At 38.8% G+C, this 22,590-nt stretch overlaps 2 protein-coding genes across 3 annotated transcripts; one reads left to right on the forward strand and one right to left on the reverse strand.

The window, feature by feature from the left end:
- The first annotated feature begins 13 nt into the window (after positions 1-13).
- LOC136277265 (uncharacterized) lies at positions 14-12,976 on the forward strand. Of its 2 annotated transcripts, none has more exons than XM_066159030.1 (7): positions 14-158; positions 661-726; positions 3,056-4,271; positions 4,990-5,067; positions 6,200-6,292; positions 6,526-10,455; positions 12,664-12,976. In XM_066159030.1, exons 2-7 carry the CDS (start codon positions 709-711, stop codon positions 12,711-12,713), a joined length of 5,385 nt encoding a protein of 1,794 aa, XP_066015127.1. In that variant the 5' UTR covers positions 14-158; positions 661-708; the 3' UTR covers positions 12,714-12,976. The 2 variants fall into 2 exon arrangements, with proteins under 2 accessions (XP_066015127.1, XP_066015128.1); XM_066159031.1 differs by having other exon boundaries at positions 664-726.
- A 3,181-nt stretch (positions 12,977-16,157) lies between these two features.
- LOC131771450 (uncharacterized) lies at positions 16,158-21,099 on the reverse strand. Its single transcript, XM_066159032.1, has 6 exons — positions 20,967-21,099; positions 18,819-18,949; positions 18,365-18,421; positions 17,281-17,838; positions 16,646-16,819; positions 16,158-16,317 (listed from the first exon to the last, which is right to left on the reverse strand). The coding sequence occupies exons 2-6, from the start codon at positions 18,868-18,870 to the stop codon at positions 16,196-16,198; spliced, it is 963 nt and encodes a 320-aa protein (XP_066015129.1). The 5' UTR covers positions 18,871-18,949; positions 20,967-21,099; the 3' UTR covers positions 16,158-16,195.
- Between the last annotated feature and the right edge of the window lie 1,491 nt (positions 21,100-22,590).

Here is a 22,590-nt window from a genome sequence, read left to right on the forward strand (position 1 = left end):
CGCTGTACAGAGCTCGACTCCTTTGTCATACATCAAATCTCTGCTTAAAAATGGGATAGACAGTGTTTTCCAAGTACAACCGATTTGTAGTCTCCTTATGTTCATAACGGTTGTTCCATTTGTGACCGGAACGTCCTTTTCATCTTTTCAAATCGAAGGTAAGCTGTATTGCGGAACGTAGCGTGCTCACTGAAATGAAGTTATGATGTAGTTACGACACTAATTATTATACGTTTCTGATGTCGAAAGAATTATGCGATAAAAGTCTTTATCAGAGGTAGCAACGTAGAACGTAATCATTTTTTCGTAATGCCGATTAATTTTGAAATACGCCTTGAATTAGAGAGGAATTCGACGATCATAAAGGAAGGAAGGAATTCGAGAATCATTCACCCGTAGTAGCTACAGTTTGATACTCTTATTTGTTGATAGACCCTGAATAAGGTTGATGGGTTAGTCTTCGAGAGCTACAACAAATTTTGACGTAATAACCATGAATACCATTCAGCTGACTTGTGCGTGCCTTCCATTCAGTTTATCTGTGAACGCCGTATTGCAAATCGCGTGTGCAGTACTTGCATTTCACATGTACATTCAATGTATGTTATTAAGACGATCTCTTACATGTATTTTGAAACATTTTCGTTTGCTTTTTTTCAGCAGTGTCTTAGTTTGAGGAAATTAAAGGTACTGCAAAGGCTTCCTGTGATGTCTAGACTACAAGAGGTAAGCATGCTTGAAAGGCAGATGATTGAATAAGCACTTTATCAAAGGGACTAGGTCATGCTGTAAGTGATTGCATGACTGAGTTCTTCCAACTTGTCCCTTAGATGTGTTATATTTCAACATTCCTGCAATGTATTCAGCAACAAGCACCACAGTTAGCTGCCAAAGCAAGTTCTCAAGTTGCTTTTGTTACATATTGTACTGTGGTGTATTGCAAGAGTGCCTAACTTGCACTTACATGCATTTTTTTCTGTTACCTTCTCTGAAGTTAAATTAATTTAGGGCACTAATTCTCAGTCAATTAACCCTTAAACTCCCAGAAGTGATGAACATGAAACTTCTTCCTAATGATATATGTACATTATCCAGTGAACAGGTGATCAGAATACTCATATTTCTCAGGTAAAAGTTGTAACCTTGATCTGAAGCCAAATTCTTGTAACTTATTTACAAAAGAAATGTGTAGAAGCCAGAGGGGAGAATTAACAGTCCAGTTTTGGGAGTTGAGGATTAAAAAGGAAGGATAAATATTTTGCTTGTCTTTGGCAAGAGTGAGAATAAAAGCTAACTATCTGACATAATGTTAGATCACCAAAGTAGTGTGTCAACAGATATGAGACAGCTCTCTTGGGAGTTCTTCTTTATTTACAGTAATCCTGGAAAAATAAAAACTACACAGAAGATCAGTACCCATGAGTTTTTTTTTTTTTTTGATGATGATGAACACATTTCTGAAGTCCACCATTATACAAAAATTGGCCTGATGCAAAATGATTGAACTGTACCATCATCAAAGGGCATTGAAAATCAATGCTATAAAGAGACAAAAACCTGCATTTTCCCAGCACTCACATTCACAAGACATGAACCAGAAATTTGAAAGTGCTCTAAGGATTTTGAAGTTTGTTTATTCACAGTGAAATATTTACAGCTATTATGAGCTCCTTAAAGTTCAACAAATTCAAATCTGCAACTTGCAACCTGCAAATTAGAAAGATGTTGACATCTAAATCTGAAGTACAACTGGTCAATTTAGTGATCGGTGTTTTAGAGTCACATAGAAAGCTGTTAGTAGTATCTCCATCAGTTAGTTTTTATGGTCTGAAGTTTAAGTGAGATAAACAATTTTACACAATAACATGGTGCTGCATGATGCTGAAAATATACAGGACGCATGTCATTTATGAACCAAAAAGTGTTCCAGCCTACCATAGAGCCTTTGTGGTTCAGTGGTAGATGATCAGAATGTAGACTCAGAAGGTCTGAGCTTTGTATCTTCATGGGAACTTAAAATATTTCTTTTGTCCTATGCTCATGAGCTAAGGGAAAAAAGGTCTTTCTTCGTTTTAGGATTTTAACTTGCTAAATGGTGACTTCAAAAAAAAATTTCCTTGTAAATTAGTTATGAAAATGTAGTGTTAGATCATGATAACAACTTCTACCTGATAAGTTGGAGTTTTCTCAAAACCTGTTTGCAGGATGATGTACGGATATCATAAGGAGAAGTTACAAGTTAATCACCTTTGGGAGTTAAAAGTTTAATGAAAATGAAGGCCACCATCTTTGATTTTAATGGCAGCAGAAAGTTTGGAAGAGAAAGAAATATGTGTTGGGGGGGTGGGGTGGGGTGGGGATGAAGATTACACCTACCTGAGGTCATTGTTGGTTTGGTAATCTCCATTTGCCCAAGAATAGAGTTCTTGCTTGGTGCGGTTAAGCTCTAGCTGTCAATCACAAGCCAATTGTGTCATTTGAACATTAAATTGCTCTTGCGGGAAAATGTGAAAGATGGCAAATTCTGTAAATGATGAAGTTTTTGGTTTTGATTCCGCTTTTGAAGGTGTCTTTCAAAATTTGACATTTTTGCATTTTTGACAAGTCTGGCACTTTCAAATTGGAACAAAGAGAAGCAATTTCTACACTAATTTCTGGAAAGGATCTGCTGGCCATGTTGCTGTTTTTGGGAAAAGCCTGATATTATTTTTGGGTCTTCAGGTGTTGGTCCAATGAAAGAAATTTTGACAGGGAAACCTTCAAACCTTTTAACAGCCTCTTCAGGCTGGTGTCTTCTCACCCTTCCCCCCACCCCCTACCGCCACCAGCCAGTCTAGCATTTTTGGGAACATTTGAGTGACTTGTTTTTCGCCAGACATTGATGTTAGAAACATGTTCAAAAATGTTTATTTTCTGTCTTTGATCACATTTCACAAAGACACCAGAGCTAAATAGTCTGGCTTTTAACAACCCTGTTGAATCTAAAATGTTATTGCATAGTATCCTTCATCGCTTGTGATTTGTCTTTATTCACACTTATAAAACTTTATTTTAGGAATCATCCTTTCTTGGTGTAGCCTCTACATCACAGGAAAGCCCAAGTTTAATGGAAAGTGAAGCAATAAGAGTTACTCTGTTAGGTAGTGAATGGAGCTCATCTAAAGGAGGCTTGTCAACTATTAACAGGGAGCTGGCAATTCAGTTAGCAAAACATCCTACTGTTGATGTCAGTGTTTATCTTCCAAGATGTAGTGATGAGGACAGGAGAGCTGCCAGTAGCCATAATGTTCAGCTGATTGAAGCCCAAGAATTGCCTGGTTATGATCAGCCAATTGATTGGTTGGTTTCTTTACCTAATGGCCATCATCCGCACTGTATCATAGGGCATGGAGTACATCTGGGTCGACAGATACCACACATTCAAAAGCATCAACCTTGCAAGTGGATCCAGGTTGTTCACACAGCTCCAGAAGAACTTGGAATGTTCAAAAGTTATGAAGAAGCCATTTTCAGGGGTGAGAAGAAACATCGTGCAGAAGTACAACTTTGTGAGTTAGCTGATGAGGTGGTTGCAATTGGACCAAAGCTGGCAGATGCCTACTCTCGCTACCTTCGCTTCTGCAAAAAAGATCAGCATGTATTCAACCTCACCCCAAGTATTTTTACTGAGTTCAGTAATGTTGAACAGGCCTTAGAAGAAAGGAGGAACTTTTGTGTTCTACTTTTTGGGCGTGGTGACCGTGAAGATTTTGAGCTAAAAGGATATGATATCGCAATGAAAGCAATGGCTCAATTGAAAGACAAGTCATATCAGCTAAAGTTTGTGGGTGCACCTAAGGGAAAAGAGGAAGAAGTGATAAGCAAGTTGCTTCAGCATGGCATTCCTCGTAGTCAACTAACTCTTCGCTGCTTCAAAGAGGATCGAGAACAGCTAGCCAATTTATTTTGTGAGGCTGATCTGGCAATCATGCCTTCGAGAACTGAAGGATTTGGTTTGACTGGGCTGGAAGCCTTATCTGCTGGTCTGCCTGTCCTTGTAAGTGGTAACTCTGGACTCGGACAAGCATTGGAGGAAGTTCCTTTTGGTTCCCCATGTGTACTTCATTCAGAGGATCCTAAAGAATGGGCCAATGCCATCAGAGTCATCCGTCAGAAAAAAAGGACTTTGCGACTTAAAGAAGCCTTTCTACTTCGAGAAGAGTATGCAGCAAACTACAGCTGGCAGAGACAGTGTGAAAATCTTGTTGATAAAATGGTGAATCTTGTATCTGGTGAGAGCTATGTTACATTGAAGAAATTTATAATTGTTTCCGTGTTTACATAGCCTGATGTAAACACGCAGGAGGTTAAGCATAGGAAACCACGACACGAAGCAGAGTGGTTTCCAGCTTATCAAGTGTTCTCCCAACCTCCCAAGTGTTTACATCAGGCTATGTAAACACGGAAACCATTTTACATTTCTTTTATAAAATAGCTAATGAAAGAGGAATGAAAACCGTGTTTACATACGCTCATGTAAAATGGTTTTATGGCCAATCAGAGCGCGTGTACTATTTGAATTATTTTATAAATATCTTCTTTGGGACAGTTTTTTTTGTATTTAATGTAACTACAACAGCAAGGTGTTCATGTGTAATTCAGTTCATTGCCTTAGAAGTGCTCTTGTTTGTGTGATTATTTACATTTATCATCTGCGTGTAAAAGCTGTTGGAAATATGGATAGTCATTACCAAATCAGGGTTAAGAAGTTTCTTGATGTACTCCTAATGTACATTTACATATACTTTTACAATGGGAGAAATACAGTTCCTCCTCAACTTAATATCAAATAATTATTACCTAAAAGTAGGTAAGGATCAGATATTTGTGTATAATTTGGATGTAGTATGCTTCTATTTCTCAAACATGTAGGTATACAGTTATAAACCACATATACATGCACTTTATGTTGAATTTAAAATGTGTTATTATTCTTGTGCATACTTGTAGTTGATCCTGTTACTTGGCAACCATTGGCAGCATCTGAAGAAAATGAATCCTCAACCACTGCAGCTGTTCAACAGGAAGGTAGGCAAAAAAAATCAAAAAATTATATCAGGCTTTTCCTGCCTCTTGGTAGATAGCTTATTGTGCTCCTTTAAACAGGAGCATGGTGACAGGGTTGCAGGAGTGGCAGAAAATAGCTCAAGGAAGGATTTATTTTTTTTCATTGAAAGGTTAAGAGTGAACAGTGAGCTAGGCACTGTGCACTCTGGTGCAAAACTGCACAAGCTGGGTAGTAACCTTAACTTGTGGAGTTAATTGTTCAGATGTCAGCAATGACCTGAGTGACTCAGCCATCTTTTTCAGAGTATTGGGTTTTATATTGAAACATGCATTATCAATTAGTACATGTGACACAAGAAACTGGCACAAAAATTTTAGACTGAATGACCCTTGAAAGGTGATTTCAGGACTTTTTGAGTTGGTTACAAATATGCAAATGAAGAATATCTGTACTTGGACACGAAGCCATTTAGAACATCTCAGTGTTATTAGCATGACAATGTTGAATTATTGACAATCAAATTTTTTAGTGAGTTGAGCATATTTTACAAAAATGCTGATAATTTGTGAAATTCTTGGTAACTTTTTTGTAATATTTTTTTGCAAACAGTTGACCAACTGTCAGTGTAAGTTAGAGTTATTCTTCATAATGGAATGTACTTTGTTTGATGGAGTTTACAGTTTTCTTCTAAATCGCTCTTTATCACAGGGGACATTAAATTTCTTCACCTGCCTGTATTATTAGTACAAGACTATGTACATTGTATATGTTCTATTCTGAATTAATGTAAGAAGGTAACAAGAAATGTTTTTTTTTTTAGCCTGTGAAGAAAGTTCATTCAATGAGACACTACTTGATTTATGCACATGTATAATTTATCTGGGAGAGCTGGTATATGTGTGGAAATGAGTGTAAATTTTATAGTGGTATTCCATTCATCTCATAATCCACTACCATTTTGCTCGCAATCAGGAAATTGTTTTTTGAGTGAAATAATTTGTCATTGAGTGACATTAAGAGATTGATAAACCAACTTCCTCAGAAAACAAGCAGAAAATAATTTTACTCAATTGCTAGTATTGTAGGTTATGGTAATTAACTATGTTTTTTTAACTGTAGAGTTTTAAGTGCGATTTAACTTTTTTTTACCAGATGCCGTAGAAAACAAGTCCAGGCAAGCTCGAAATGAAAAAGTTAAGCGAAGTTCGTCCTCTGTTGCCACTCAATCTGTGAAGCGCCTTAAAGGTAAATTTCATCCTAAGTCCTACAATGCCATTGGTTGGAAATCCAGTGCTTTGTCAAAACTTTCCAACTTTTTTTGTTACTAAAGAAGAGCTGCATGAAGCCTGCATATAACAAGCCTTCTGTTATCTTTGAAGGGTCATTCGCTGTTCTTGCCATTTTAATTTCGGTGATTAACGTCAATGTTTAAACAAAGACATGTGCGTTCAAGAACGAAGTATGTTGTTTACTTACAGGTTCTGATCATAGTCTAGTTGTGGAACACCTTGAAGGTGAATACATCAGACGCTCCAGTGTAAAACCACTGCTGTGGGATAGCGACATCCAACTACCGATTGATGAAGTCTACACAAGGTTACAGATGAAATGGAGAAAGAAGGCGTACTTTCAGCTAACAGAGAATGAGGTTCACATGTATGAAATTTTCAAACCTGCTAGGGAGGGTGAAAAGGGCGCCAGAATGGTACTTGTAGAAGGTAACCCTGGGATTGGGAAGACTACGTTTTGCCTTAAAATTGCAAGTGATTGGGCCAAAAAATTATTACCAGTAGAGTTTCACTTCCCCATGTTTCAGTTGATGTTTCTTCTGAAATGCTGTGATATTCACAAAGATACCAGAGACATAGTACAAGCCATCGATGAGCAACTTCTTAATGATGACATTAACAATAAGAAAGAATTTTTGGATTACATCAGAGATGGCAAGAATCAGGACGAGATTCTTTTAATTCTGGATGGTCTTGATGAGTTACCAGAAGTATCAGAAAAAGTCATAGATAGGCTATTTAGAAGAAAAGTTTTCTCGCGCTGTTATATTTTGGCCACCTCACGCGAAGAAAAAGGAATCGATGTCCGGCGGCGCTATGACTTTGATACACTTTTGCAGATTAAAGGGTTCACCTCAGAGGACGCTACAGATTACATCAGAAAGCATTTTAAAAGCGTTGATCCACAAAATTTGTCAAAAGGCGAGAGGCTCATTGAAACTGTTCAAACAAATACTCACCTAAGTGTGCTAAGGAGCAATCCGTTGAATCTACTTCTCTTGTGCGTTGTCTTTGAAGACTTTGAAGGGGAACTACCATCTAATCGCACTAAGCTTTATCAGATTATTTTTCGATGCTTGTTGAGGCGATATTGCTCCCGAAATGGCCTGAACGTTCATCGGAATGCCGACAAAGCCCTAGAGAATCAATTTAAAGAGTCCCTACTTGTGCTAGGGGAGTTAGCTTGGAATTGTCTTCGAGAAGACCGCCGTTCGTTTTCAGAAGAGGAACTGGACAGGTTAGAACATTCGACGACCCATGTGAGAAAATTTCCAGCTATCAAATTGGGCTTTGTTTTCATGGAGGCCAGTTCAAGGCCAAGTCAGGAACCAAGACATCAGTGTCATTTTCTACACAAAACATTTCAAGAGTTTTTAGCTGCCTTTTACCTAGCGAACCAGATTTTGACGGAGCAACTTAGCCTAACTGATCATTCTGTTTTCTGGAGGGAAAGTATGTCATCTAGCTACAGACAAGTATTTTTCTTTTTAGCTGGTACATTAGGCATGGAAGGAACGGTGTTTTTCAAAGAAGTTGTAACGATTTTAAAAGAAGACTGGAAATGGCAAGCTTCATACGTAGAGTTCTTACTTGACCTTTTAAAAGAGAGTGGTGCTGCAGATGATTTAGGCAAAGTTGCGTGCTCCCTTATTCCTTTACCAAATGTTTTGAAGTTTAATCGGAAACAGCGGTCTTGGTTGAAACTTATACGATATGTGTACGAAGGCGCCATACTCGAAGGTGATGTGGCATCAGCGCAGCTTACTAAACTGAGCCTGTCAGACGTGCAGTCTTTCGGTAGAGAAGATGTGAACGATCTCAATCGAATTCTCGAAAGCAGTCAAACTCTTACAGAGCTTGTCATTGGTAATATCGAGAACATGTCCCCTGATGTTGCAGATCTGTTCGGTGAGAGTTTGTCGTCAAGCACTTCATTAAGAACAGCCACGCTCCAACTGTTTGACGTGAGTACTGAGAGGTGCGCCAGTAATGTTAGTACCTTGTTATCGAATCTCTCGCAATTGAAATGTCTTTCGCTTGAAGTCTTTGGTGTTCTGAACAACACTGCTGCACAAGCCGTGAAAGCGTTATTCAAATCATCGCTAATATCTCTCGTGCTTATTGCTCATGGGGATCAGCATGACCGTTTAATGTCGACTGTTAGTGAAGGACTTGTAGAAGAAACCGCGGTGGAGTCTCTTAGTTTTGTTGTTCATGGAAGAGTTAGCAACCCTGGAATCTTAGCACTGCAGAAAGGTGTTCTGCGAAATAGTAATTTGCACTCTTTAGAGTTAAAAGTTTACGGGGATATCCCCGAAGCGTGGGTGGAAGCTGTTGCTGCCATACTGGCAGCCAAGAAGTCATGGAAGTCTCTTATTATTCATCCAAATATATGCGGGAAAATTAAACATGAAGGAAGTTTTCTGCGCTATCCGATTCTGGGTGATGCCCCATCAGAGAAGTCGTTAACCGTGAACGTCTGTGGTGAACTAAGCGTTCTAAGCTTTAACGCCCTTGGAGATTTTTTCATGAAAAGTTCCCCACTATCTGGTTTGCAGTTGAATGTCCGAGGAAAACAAAGCAATGAAGTTGTGGATCGTCTGGTAGACTATTTTCTGTATAACAATTCACTGTCCTCACACAGTTTTATTAACCTTAGTGGTGAAGTCAGAAGCTATGAAGGAACCGCTCTTGAAAGATTAGTTCAAGAGGCTCAAAAGCATTCTGTCTCAGTGCACTTGAATGGTGTTGGTGAGGATCACTTTTCAAGTGGTTGTGATACTCTCGCTAATTTTTCGTCAGCGTCGGCCACGTTTTTAGTTGACGGGAAAATTGTCACACTCCTTGAAGTCATTAAACGATTAAGCTCTGCGTCATCAACCACATTCAATCTCACATTTAATCATAACGCTGCTGTGTGCGAAGACTGGGCCAGTGGTGTGGGTAATTGCTTGGCGAACAGCAGATCATTGACTACATTCAGTCTTACAATTAACAATCACGCTAAAGACAGAGGAATCTGGGCCAGCTATGTGGGTAATGGTTTGGCGAAGAGCAGATCATTAACTACATTCAGTCTCACAATTAACAGTCACGTTGACGGCATGGGATACTGGGCCAGCTTTGTGGGTGATGGTTTGGCGAAGAGCACATCATTAACTACATTCAGTCTAACAGTTAACAGTCACGCTGAAGACAAGGGATACTGGGCCAGCTTTGTGGCTAATGGTTTGGTGAAGAGCACGTCATTAACTACATTCAGTCTCACGGTCAACAGTCACGCTGAAGACATGGGACTATGGGCCGGCGGTGTGGGTAATGGTTTGGCGAAGAGCAGATCATTAACTACACTCAGTCTCACAGTTAACAGTCACGTTGTAGACATGGGATATTGGGCCAGCTATGTGGGTGATGGTTTGGCGAAGAGCAGATCATTAACTACATTCAGTCTCACAGTTAACAATCGCGCAGAAGACGAGGGACACTGGGCTAGCGGTTTGGGCGATGGTTTGGCGAAAAGCAGATCATTATCTACGTTCATTCTCACAGTTAACAATCGCGCTGAAGACGAGGGACATTGGGCCGGCGATGTGGGTGATGGTTTGGCGAAGAGCAGATCATTAACTACATTCAGTCTCACAGTTAACAGTCACGTTGAAGACATGGGATACTGGGCCGGCTGTGTGGGTGATGGTTTGGCGAAGAGCACATCATTAACTACATTCAGTCTCACGGTCAACAATCACGCTGAAGACATGGGACTATGGGCCAGCTATTTGGGTTATGGTTTGGCGAAGAGCAGATCATTAACTACATTCAGTCTCACAGTTAACAATCGCGCAGAAGACGAGGGACACTGGGCTAGCGGTGTGGGTGATGGTTTGGCGAAAAGCAGATCATTATCTACGTTCATTCTCACAGTTAACAATCGCGCTGAAGACGAGGGACATTGGGCTCGTGGTGTGGGTGATGGTTTGGCGAAGAGCAGATCATTAACTACATTCAGTCTCACCGTTAACAATCACGCGGGCGAAATAGGATGCTGGACGAACGACTTAAGCGAGGGCTTGGCAGAGAACGGTTCTTTAACATCGATAAGAGTTGCATTTAACTTGTACGGTGAGGACAGAATTCGCTAGATGTTTAGCCAGTCTCCATCTCACCCATTTTCCCTTTCTATTGAATGCGTGGATAGAACTTCGTAGAGCTAGAAATTAGGATAAGAACACAGTAGAAGAGAAGCAATCATGTTAAAATTTATTTTTTTTGTCGGTAGAGACTAAAGAAGTTTACTAAAATTTTTGTGCTGGAGGCAAGAATCAAATGATTGACATGGTTTTCGTCCCCTTATACTTATCACTGTTGTTGGTGAAATGTATTTGCTTGTACATGAACGAGGTCATTTGTAGTTGGTGTTGAAACTGGCACTTGTTCTTGCTAGTTTTACTCTTTTCACAGTCTGAGCCAGTTTGGCAAATTTTTCGTTGGGACCAGCAGTGTACATTAATCTATAGATGCCAAAAAGCACAGAAAAACATCTGTAGGTAAACATGAATTAGAAACACGGCCTTTCGCGCCTTCTAACGTGAGAAGTGCTTATGATATTGGTCAGAAACGAACTCGTATAACTGATTCGTTGTAAATACCAGGGTCGCTACACAAAGAGAGCAGAGAAATGAAACCGAAGTTGCAGAACATTGTAATTTTATTACGCCACTGATACAGTTTGAGTGATATTTTTTAATGTTGTGAACGTTTTGTAAGATGAGCCTAAATATAGATGCGCTGTGTCAAATTTTCCATGAACTTTCCTTAAAATTTATTTATTTTTAACTGGCTTCAAAGAATTGCCTATCCCTCCAATTTCCCGACCCAAACAACCAATTAGTAATAGGCTCATCCCAAGAATAGCAACCGAGATCTGGAAAAAAACTCCCAAGGTATATTACGAAATTGGTATTGACTGGAAATTTCATGTGAAAATCATTTTACGAGAGAATGACTCTTGAACTGCGTAAATTAGTGAGATAAGGCATCAAGTTAACGGCAACAGCACGCGAAGAAAATGAACTGTGATGTTACCTACTTTTCCAGTTATACCAAAACCCTATAGCTCCCCCCCCCCCTCGTTATGCAAACATTCTTGCCTAAGTAAACAAAAAGTTGAAGTGAGATAAGGCATCAAGTTAACGGCAACAGCACGCGAAGAAAATGAACTGTGATGTTACCTACTTTTCCAGTAATACCAAAACCCTATAGCTCCCCCCCCCCTCGTTATGCAAATATTCTTGCCTAAGTAAACAAAAAGTTGAAGATTGTTAAGAGATAAATTTCCCGTTTTCGATTTTCCGCTAACTCCCCGATTAGTAAATGTAATTGCATAGGCCCTCGGGTAATTAAGGGTTAATTTCACTTGTATTTTCAAAGTTTTCTCAAAATTGCCCGTGGCGCGATGCGACGAGAGCAGTTTTGGGAGCACTTGCGAATACTTGTTTATGAAATGACAAAAAAAGGGCAAAATTTGTGAGGGAATTGCATTCGCGCACGGTGTCCGCGCCGTGGAGCCCTTTTGATGCAGTCACAAATGTCAAAACAAACGTAACTGACAAATAGATTCAATGAACATTTTATTGTCAAAATACAGTTAACAATGTTACATGGCTTCATTCAGTTAAATTGCAATCACTAAATCGTTATTGCAAATAGCAATCAAGTAATCATGAACTCTTGATCACCAAAAGTGCTCTCGTAGTTAAGGAAAAAAATGCCCTCTCTCAGCCAATCAACATTGAGTAATTTTGCTCCCCATGTGATAGACTCGCTAATTGTAGCAATTAGGTGTCCAATTTTGCATTTGTTTGATCTGGGAAATTATATTTTTGTCGGGGAAAATTTAGCGCGATTTTGATGACTGATGTATGACCAATGCAAAAGTGTGTGAGGGAAGAGATCGGAGTGATACTGATATGTGGACAGAATAGGTGGTCTTGCGTGGTTTGATTGAAAGGCCGATTGAAAATACTGTATCAAAGAAAAGAGCGGAACTCGAGCCTAGCATTGTAACATAAACCCATTTTTAACTCGTGAATTGCACGCATGCGCAAGAGCGAGTTGTAGATACGATGTGGAGAATGGTACACGCTCGCTCGCTCGCTCGCGGATTGGTCGATTCCGGTAAACTTTTTTTCGATTCTGGGCTTTTGAGTGCATTTGATAGTTTTTGGCGAGCAATAAACGAACGAAATGGCGACCTTTGTTGCTAAGAATAGTGGTGGGGTGACAAAGAAGCCAATGATAATCTTAAAATAATTTTTTTTTTCGTTTTAGTTTCAACAAGCGGCGCCAGCGACTGGCAGGCATGCAAGGATTCATACTGAAACTAGACCCTGTGAGCAGGGTAACTGGGATACCTGGATGGTACTGGATCCTTGGAATCAAGTGTAGTGATACTACGAGTGTCGGACTAGTATAATGAAATAGTGAGCTCAAGTCTGGCCAAGGGCATACACCTATTTCAAAACATAGGCATGCTATGCGTGCAAGAGTTCCTTTTTTTTAGGGTGGGTGGATTACTTGAAACATTGTGAGTGATGTCTACATTCTTACAAAAGGAGAGAAGAATATTAATATGGGAAAGAACGAAAATGTCGAATTACCTCACTCACAGGTATTTTGTGGTAGATTATGTGTGTTTTGCGAATAAATGTAACCAAAAATAAACTGTATTGGTGCCACGGATACCTGTTAGTACAAAATGCAGACAGCAGACTGCAGAACGGATACAAAATATAGACTGCAGACTGCAGAGTGGGTACAAAATGCAGACTAAGAATCTGAAGAGTTTTTACGTCTGGTATATAATAACATGTCATCTTACAGCTTACCGAGCGTCACGCAATCGCTTTTCTGCAATCCGCCTTCACGATTATTTGCACTGTTGTGGAATATTCCTGGCCCATTTCTTGATGAAAATCGATCGCAATATTATTTCAAGCCTTCAATATAGTCTTCTTACTTTGCGCACAACGCGTCACACAACACAACTTAGTCACACAACGCGTGACGCGTTCATGAATTCATCGTTGGCTTTTTCTCGAGATGTGAGCTTGGGCCGCTTGTGACAAGACAATTGCGTAAACAATATTTAACATAACAACATACACAAAAAAACACAGGGTTTTGGGTCACGCATTTATTAAAAAAGAATATCCATACAACTACAATGAAAACAAACATAAGATTCACCTTTCTGATCGTGAAATTAATACCATACGTACTGTTATCGTAACTACGTTCCCTGCCATCAAGTGAATCCAACATGTCGTCTTTCTTCACAAGCAGTTTGCATCCCATATAGTTATGTTCTTCAGTCTCACGGTAGTAGCGTTGTTCAATAGATTGCATAGAGTATATGCAGTTTGGTTTCAGATTTCAGATTTCAGATTTTGCTTTTTACAACAAGTGAACGTTTTTCAACTAAGACATTGGCATACTTAGCATACAAGGCATTCAAGGCTTTCATGGCTTTCAAGCGTTCGCGACTCAATCCGTTCCAAAATTACCGCTCAATAACATCTTTCAGTGTGGATTAGCCGCGACTAATACGACTTGTATATGCGTCTGTAAGTATTTTGCGCGTTTGCGCTATAATGCTCCAGCAGATCGCAATCCAAATACGTTGAAATACAAAACAACTGACCAAAGAGTTTTACAAGCAAAATCTCGTGTTCGTCATGTGACCCGGCCCTGTCTGTGCATGACAACGTCAATCATCATCAAGATAACACGCGTGATCAGCATGTGAACACCTCATTGGATCACAGCCAGTTGTCATGGTGTTGAGGGATAACACGCGTGATCAGCATGTGAACACCTCATTGGATCACAGTTAGTTGCCATGGTGTTGAGGGCCTAATGACCTCTGGGTACTATTGCGCAATTTTTCCATTTTGTGGCGGAGGAAAAAAAAAAAAAAAAAAAAAAATACGACAAAAAAACAAAGGCATTTTATGACTGGGCTACTACAGGTATCCCAGTAATAACAGAACAACCTTCGTTTTTCATAAAATTGTAATTTACAATCCTTGATCTTGAAAACAATCCGAAAATTAATTGAAAATATCACTGACTGCGAAGCGCTCGGAGTTTACAGATGTTCAAAAGCTCTTTCTGTTACGGCGTGAGATTGAGGTCAACATCGATCATTACGTTTCGTATGGTGTGTTTTTCCTGTGTGAAACAACCACAGACGCCGGCGACTAAGTAAGTTACAAGTTAACACGAAAATCAAATAACACCTAAACAAACAATTTTAGCTATCGATTTTCAGTGAATTTTTAAAGAACAATTTTCTTTTAAGTTTCAACACTATTTGAAGATTCAAAATACATATTACGTACCAAAATGTGAAAGTTATACACCACAAAATTGATAAATAGGCCTGAAATGAAATTCTATCTTGTTATTGATTATACGTTGCCTAGCACGTGACTAAAATCTACCCAGGCAGAGATCCAAAATGACGGAGGCAGTCTTTGCTTAGTTATATTACTCAAAACTCGTACCCGTTTATCTCATTTGATAAAGAGGGAATCGTTAATGTTTTCATTAAGAAAGTATTGCCTTGATTTTCTAATATTTACAATGATAGACAGTAAATTTCACTTTTCACCCACATTTACTTCCAACCTTTTCTTTTGAACCAGAAACAGAAATGATATACGTTTAAAACACATGACATCATCCACCCTTGTCAAATGCAATAGCATGATCATTTCAATTGTAATGCCTTCTTATCCCAACGTTACTTTGTTTCTTTGCTACATTAGCGAACACTGAATTTCTGCTCGTACTGTAGATATGAAAATCAACCACAAAATTCCCTAAACCAGATAACATTAAACATAATCCAAAAAATCATGGGTCAATTCACGAGTTTGCTCACAGAGCACTTTGATTACCCTTCTGAATTTCGTGACTACCCTGAGTGTAACCACAATAGCTCCAGAAGTGAAAATCCTAGCTCTTCTCGCCTAAAGTGACCCCAAACCTAAAATGCTCCTTATTCCCAAGATCTAGGAATTGGCTCTATTTAATACTATTTAGTACTATACCCTACAAATCAAACGTGTGATTAAAAGTGGTATTTATCTTTGAAACTCACGAGTGGAATTCCCAATTAAATGAGCTGCACAAAATGTCGTTTCCAATTAATCAAAACTGTGAAGAAATTCGAGGAGCAAAATTCTCATCCGTTAAACGTTTTCGTAGATGGAAACATTACAGTTGACTTTCTCCACGAGAAACTGTACCCACAAGTCTGTGTAACAGTGCGCATGTAACGCGAATTGTTCAGTGACACAGGCGTCCCATCAAACTGTCCAGTCACAAGCATGACGGGTACACTGTTCCATTTGTGTTCCAATTGTATTGCTGATAGCCAATCACGTTCAAGAGATTTTTGATGGCTCTGACGAAAAAGTAAGTTAAGGCAATAGGTTACAACTATCTTCATTCTCATGCGTGGACTGACTGATCTGTGTGTCAAATTACTCCATGATTAATCATGGAGAAATGGGCTGGCTGTGCATCAGCACTAAAATGGGTTGGCTGTGCATCAGCACTAAAATGGGCTGACTGTGCATCAGCACTAAAATGGGCTGGCTGTGCATCAGCACTAAAATGTGTTGGCTGTGCATCAGCACTAAAATGGGCTGGCTGTGCATCAGCACTAAAATGGGATATACTGCTGTTCTTTTTATCTCGAAAGATACATGTTCGCATTGTGAGATGCTAAATAAGAAAAGAAATAATCACTTCAGGGAAAATTTATTTGCACAGTACAGAGCTTATATTATCATCAAAGTACATCGTAACATTTATTATTCTTGTAATTGTAGCAGTGGTTTTCAGCTTCACATTGTTTAGCTGACAAGCGCAGGTACTTTATCTTGGCTCCCCTGTACTGATAACACACCGAATCTAGCAAATAAAAATGACACAATGAGCAAAGCAGTTGCTGCGTGGTCAACCTGACATGCACACGTTTGTTGTGAGAACTTTTCAAATTTAGAATATCAACTGCCTTCAGAGCTTTTGAATGAGCTTTCAGTGTTTAAGCGAAGCACAGCGGCATTCGGCTTTCGATGCTAACAACTCAAAAGGAGCTTCGCTAATGAGGATGGTTATAACTGCGTGATGTTCAACTTATATAGGAGGGTAAATTTTACCAAGTCTTAAAGATGAAGGTTTCAAGCCCATCTAATTTCTCTCCTTTATAAAGATGGCTCTTAGATGATAATTTTCCTACCTTTGCTGTAGTAGCATATGGCTGTCATCATATTGCGCCTTCGTGTATCCCACCCATCCGACCAAAAGCATCTATCTGGTTTACTCTCACAGTCCTCCTGACTGGTATGCCATGGTGCGGCCATAACTGACATCTGTAATACATACTCACCAGGAGTCACGCATCCGCTGGGTACTAAAAAGGGTAAAAATTATAATTTATACCAGTAAGATTTTCAAAGTACAGTATCCATTTACCTGGTTTTGTTAAAACACACAATACCAGAGTGCTTTTCGTTTGAGTCAGTGTCGCCCCCCACCCGCAAATAAATACAGATACTGCATGTGGGATACTGTGTGTGGGATGCTTGTCACAAATTTAGGTGAGGAATGCTCTGGATCAACATCTAGTTCTCTGTAGCTCAGTGGTAAAGCATAGGAGCATAAATCTGAAGGTCTGGGTTCCATTCCTTCTAAGGATTCGGACAGTTTCTTTGATCAACGCCCGTAACTCCCCCACCCCCCCAAATAAAGTAAAAGTCAATCTCCCCTTATTTCTCGACTGAGTTCAACAAGTCATTGTCTTTCTTTTTCTGATATTTTCGTGTTGGTGTGAAGGTTCCCGTATCACCCAGCGCTAAAAATTTGCTCAAATACCTGCTTCCAATGTAAATGTGTCCTCCATGCTTGGGAAGTTTCTAGTATAAAGGTTCTTATATCCCGTAACACTTCCACGGCCGCCATCATGAAACTTCAACCAGTTACTCCTCATACTTTCATACCTTTCACCTGCTTTTCCTTGAGTTCGGATGCCAATCACAGGGCCCCTCTTGCGAGATACGATAAAATTGAATCTGTACCGGTCTTTGGCACTGACTCTCGTCAGCTTGTTCGCGTACACACCGTACTGAGAGTAAACTGGATCTGCGTCGAAGTAATAGCCAGATGGATTTTTGGAGCTGGAGAGAATCTCAAATCTGAATACATTTTCATTGTTGGCTCTGAGGCAGTGAACAATGAATGTTGTTTTTGTTCCAGGTATGGTTATATCTTTTCGTCCAACGGCATCTTTTGCACCGCAACAGCGCGTACGCAGGTATGACGTATCACCTTTATGTGTGGGGTAAGCCCACACGTACTTGTCATTGAAGGTCTTGATTCGAACATACTTTCGATCCCTGCTATTAGGCTTTGGGCAGATCTGTTCTAAAAATGCTGTAATTCAAAAATGGTAAAATTTAATACAAAAGGAAGTTACTCGTTTCATGTAACTTGAGACCCCGGTTAAATTTTTTTTATATGGGACTCTTTGATAAGGAATACTTAAACTATTTCAGGTCAAGTCACACGCCTGTTTTTCATCAGATTTAAAGCAAAAAAGTCTTATTGCCTCCCCAGTTCCCTCCCGAAAGCGCTAGTTTTGTTATAAGAACTTTCCAACATTTTTCCTTTTTGATGGAAATCATTTAAGGTCTAGTAGATTGTCTTTCATAAGATCAAGTTCTAACTCAAATAAACGGCTTCCTTTCCTTCGAGATCAAAATATGGCACAATGGGTGTCAAGCTTATGGTTTACAACAAACAGAACCCAGCCACTCCGCTTTACTTTCAGTGATTTTGTTCTGCTTAGTAAACGAGATGCATTAATATCACATCATCATTATGTTCCTATCGAACTTAATATCAGTTACGTTATCTCAAAAGTAGCCACAAGTCGAATTAGGCATCTGCTAAAGTTCACCTGTTTCATTGTGGTTTGACACTTGTTCTCCATAACGCAGTAATCTACTGTTAACGCCTGAAAATACAATATGATCACGCTAGGAATATACATATTTTTTCTATTTACACTTAACTTGTTGGCCTTGTTTTATGACGCCGTTCTCATTTGGAAATCGTAGTGAATTTTCATCAAAAAATTTAGTGGAAAAAGGTTCTTTAATTCAACTAAAGCAAAGTTATCACTCAACAGATACTTAACCTTTTGAGGCCTTAACGTGATTAACATGCTACTTCTCCCTATAATATACATAAATTATCTAACACACATGTTATGAGAATACTCAAACTTATCAGATAGAAGTTATCTTGATCTAACACCAAACTCTCGTTACTAATTCATTAGGAAATTTGCAACATCTAAAGGGGAGAATTAACAATTAGATCTTGGGAGTTTAAGGGTTTACGTTCATTACCTGAGTAGCCTAATACAAAGACCACCAGAAGCAAGAGAGGCAGTGAGTTCATTGTCCACGCTCAGCGTCCGCCCTCGATTCACCTCTGGACAATTCTTTGTGTTGAGAAGACAGCGACAAGCTACAGAAATCTGCTAAAGTAGACGAAGTGGTCCACAATGTGTCTTGTATCACAGCAGAATCTTGCCAGATCAAAATCAGTAACATATAAATTTCTGCCAACTCGAAGCCCTTTATATTTTATTAAGTATTTGCCACATGATATCTCGAGGTTGACACTCCGAGATAGTAAGGTTTTACTTTCGACGACAATCGAGTCATGAATAAAGGTAAGTTTCTAAATAAACTGTGGTGCTGCGTCGGTGGGAAGTATGACAAGGTAATTTGGTTTTATCAACTGAGTTGATAACTAAGCTGACGTTTCGAGCGTTAGCCCTTCGTCTATAACTCTGACAGCGTCAGATAATGCCATAATGACAAATAAAGGATTTCTGCCAATTCGAAAGACTGCGGAATACTCACACATTGCTTATATTGATAAAGAAGACAGTAGTTCCAAGCCATTGCCAAAACAACATTCGATAGACTTCTTTATGAAAGTATATTGATTCTTATTTCACCTTTTTTTGCAGTATTTTCAGATTCTCGTGTTTTATTTTCTGTTTCACGTTCTTATGTATCTTGGTTTTAAAGGCTTTAAAATCAAAATCGAAGGCAGACATCATTTTGTAAAGGATTTCATTTCCCAAGGCACTTTTTGTCGGGAAAGTAAAACTGAATCCACTTTCTTGACATATCACTACCGTCAGTTAAATTCTGATAATAATATGTATAAAAAAGCAACGGGTTTATCCGGTCAAACTGAATCAGAGCATGTTAAATGCTTTAAGCTCTACGTAATGGATGGTTACCAGTCTCTCTCAGTCTTCCGATCGTTCAGATGGCAAACAAGGGGGCGATAAGACCTGTCAAGTTACGTTACCCTCTTTGTTGATTTGCGCTCTAAGTATCAACCAGTCTGTTTACTGTTCTTTACTTACTTTACTGCTTTATTTTGTTTCTAGTTCGCTTAAAGAATTCAGCTCTAGGAAAACGTTCTTAAGAGAAAATTAGCATTATGGAAACTCCTCTGTAATTTCCCTTGTAATCGATTTTTTTATAGATCTAACTTATTTTCTGTAAGTACGAAGTCGATTGAAAGTGGTGTGAGCATCTGTAGATTCTAAAAATTCGAAACAACCCGTGTTATTAGACTCAGGGTAATAATAAACCTCATTCCCTAAATCTTAAGATATCTGATCTACCGGTAAATCATTTTGTTTAAGTACTAAGTAGATTGAAAGTGGTGCTCGCTTCTGTAAGAGTCTAACAGTTCCAAACAACACACGCTGTAAGACACAAGATGATAAACCTATTCCTTTCAGAACTTTGGGAGACGCAATGGCCTGTGATTGAGGTAAGCGGGCTGAACTTCACGTCGATAAGCCTGGATTCAAGCCGCTCAAAGTTCTAATTTAGCTTTAAAGCTCTGCGAAAGGAATTTTCCTTTTTTAATTTTTCCCAGTTAGTTTTGAGTCGTATTGAGAAGACGCAAAAAACCCTAGCTCTTATACGTGCTCTTCTACATGAGAAATTAAAGCCAAGCCTAGAATTAGGGTTAGCTTAATCCTAAATTGACGTTAATCCCTTTCCGAACAACTGAGTCTAGGAGTATAGCAGGATAAATTAGCATTATCAACTGAGTTGATAACGTAAATTGGCCACTGTAAAGAGTTTCATAGCTAAGGAGTATAAATGTGTTCCGACAAATCCCAGGGAGCGCAACAAAATGTTGTGGAGTAAACAACAATGAACAAGTATCTAGTCCAAAAGTGATACTCCCAGTCGTTTTACGCCACAGAAAGTGGGATAAGCTACGGCGATATAAGCTACTTAGCTAGAGAGTAGACTTCACCATTTTTTAACTTTTCTGTGAGATATGAGGCACATTTTATGAAATACACGATACGAGTTGTAAGGCTGGCACTGCGGTAAAAGGCATCGTTTGATAGACCTCAATCTCAAAGTAGCACTCATCTTTTCCAGCTCCAAAAGATAGAAAGTACAAACAAATTACAAAACTTGTTCCAAGTTTTGATGTGTTCTTACCTGGAAGAAAGCTTTTTCACTTATCGCTCAATGTCAAGCCTTTTTTCTTGTCTGTTATACCTGACAATGGTCTTGACTATGATATTTATCTTGTGAAGGTTCTTCTTCTATTCTAAAACTGCTACATTGTAAAGTTTATTTTCCACACAAGCTGGCAAAACACACAAACCATGGTCACTGTGGCGTCAATTTACTGAATTATTTACCATATACACGTTACTTAATCGAGGTAAACGGCAGCCGAAACTCTTATGATACAAAAGAATCAAATCGCTACACCCATGTGTCACTAAAAATATTTTATCCGTCAGTAAAAATAGACGCCTTAAGTTAAATGAATACTTTTTACTTCTTCCCAGTTAGAGGAAATTATTTCTTTTCACTTAATTATTGTAGCATCCTTTCTGTTATAACCCATTTTCCCATCAATGCTGATAATTTGTCAATGAACAAAGAAGGGACCGGTAGTAGCTGGTTTTATTTAAACTTGGGATCCAGTTAATGTTTGATTTAATTTGTCTCTCTTTGCTGGTTGTGTTTACTCAGTTCAGATTTTTCTCTTGCAAGATAATAGATAAACGAAAAATCTTTCCATACTGAAAAGCTTCAGAAAATTCTATAAACAAATTGACAATTCACCTATAATGCAGCTTTTCGTCTTTTTAACGTTTCGTCCTGTGTAGATACTTTTTTGCAGGATGGGCAACTCTACACACAGTATCTAAATAAATTTTTTTTCGCCCAAGAAATAGAAGAACCACCGTATAGACTTCACTTTACTGGGGATGAATGTACAGTGGAAAAAAAAATCGTTTTTATTTTTTAGGCGCAATGCAATGTAGTTGATCGTAGAGTATTCGACGGGTGTAACCGTATTTGATCCCTAGTAGAAGTCACAACATACAGATTAATAATGCAACACTAACATATTAGTCTGTTTGCTTTGCATGAAATAATTTATCTCACGTTACAAAAAGTATCCAAAACCAGTCCACAGCATCGGTGGAACTGTCAATAGAGGAAGACGGTCGCTGCGGTAAGTTTTCGACTATAAGGCTTCTTTATCAATTATCATTATTTTAATTGATACCTGAGTAAGCTTAAGATGAATGTTCCATTGCTGTGCAGTCTCTCTCATTTACGTATCTGTGAACTTAGTAAGACTCTTTTCAAGCGGCAGAAATGTTGTTTGGGTTAAAAATTCCATATAAACTTTTTCCACGAAATCACAAACTTTACTGTGTGGGTTCCTTGAATTGACGCATCCGGGTCTTCCTGTCATTCAGTATTTCCCTTTAACTGATTTTTGATTCTCCCAACTGTTCGACTGTCCGCATTCAGTGGTCGTGATCGCCTTCACTGACCTACACCTACAGTTTTTATCGGTGTTAAACAGTCACTTGGTACCGGAAAAAAATTTACATACCAAGAAAACAAAAACATTCGAAGTATATGTAAAAGAATTGTTTGAACAAATATAAACGCACCTCGAATATTTTAGTGTAAAAGTGTAACTATTTGTAATTCGAGATAAAAAAAAGTCCCACGAGTTGCTTTTCATGGCAAAAATAAGTAAATCTGTTTATAAAAACGCTTGTATTTATGGTTGATTTTACTCCTCGAT

This window comes from Pocillopora verrucosa, chromosome 12, assembly GCF_036669915.1.
Source record: "Pocillopora verrucosa isolate sample1 chromosome 12, ASM3666991v2, whole genome shotgun sequence".
Lineage (NCBI taxonomy): Eukaryota > Metazoa > Cnidaria > Anthozoa > Scleractinia > Pocilloporidae > Pocillopora > Pocillopora verrucosa.

Coding starts and splice junctions, on each gene's coding strand:
- LOC131771450 (XM_066159032.1), bottom strand. CDS start 18,870: ATGAACTCACTGCCTCTCTTGCTTCTGGTGGTCTTTGTATTAGGCTAC. Junction 17,839..18,364: donor GTCAAACCACAATGAAACAG/GTGAACTTTAGC, acceptor TTTGAATTACAG/CATTTTTAGAACAGATCTGC. Junction 16,820..17,280: donor CACATTTACATTGGAAGCAG/GTATTTGAGCAA, acceptor TACCCTTTTTAG/TACCCAGCGGATGCGTGACT.
- LOC136277265 (XM_066159030.1), top strand. Junction 4,272..4,989: donor AATGGTGAATCTTGTATCTG/GTGAGAGCTATG, acceptor GCATACTTGTAG/TTGATCCTGTTACTTGGCAA. Junction 6,293..6,525: donor ATCTGTGAAGCGCCTTAAAG/GTAAATTTCATC, acceptor GTTTACTTACAG/GTTCTGATCATAGTCTAGTT.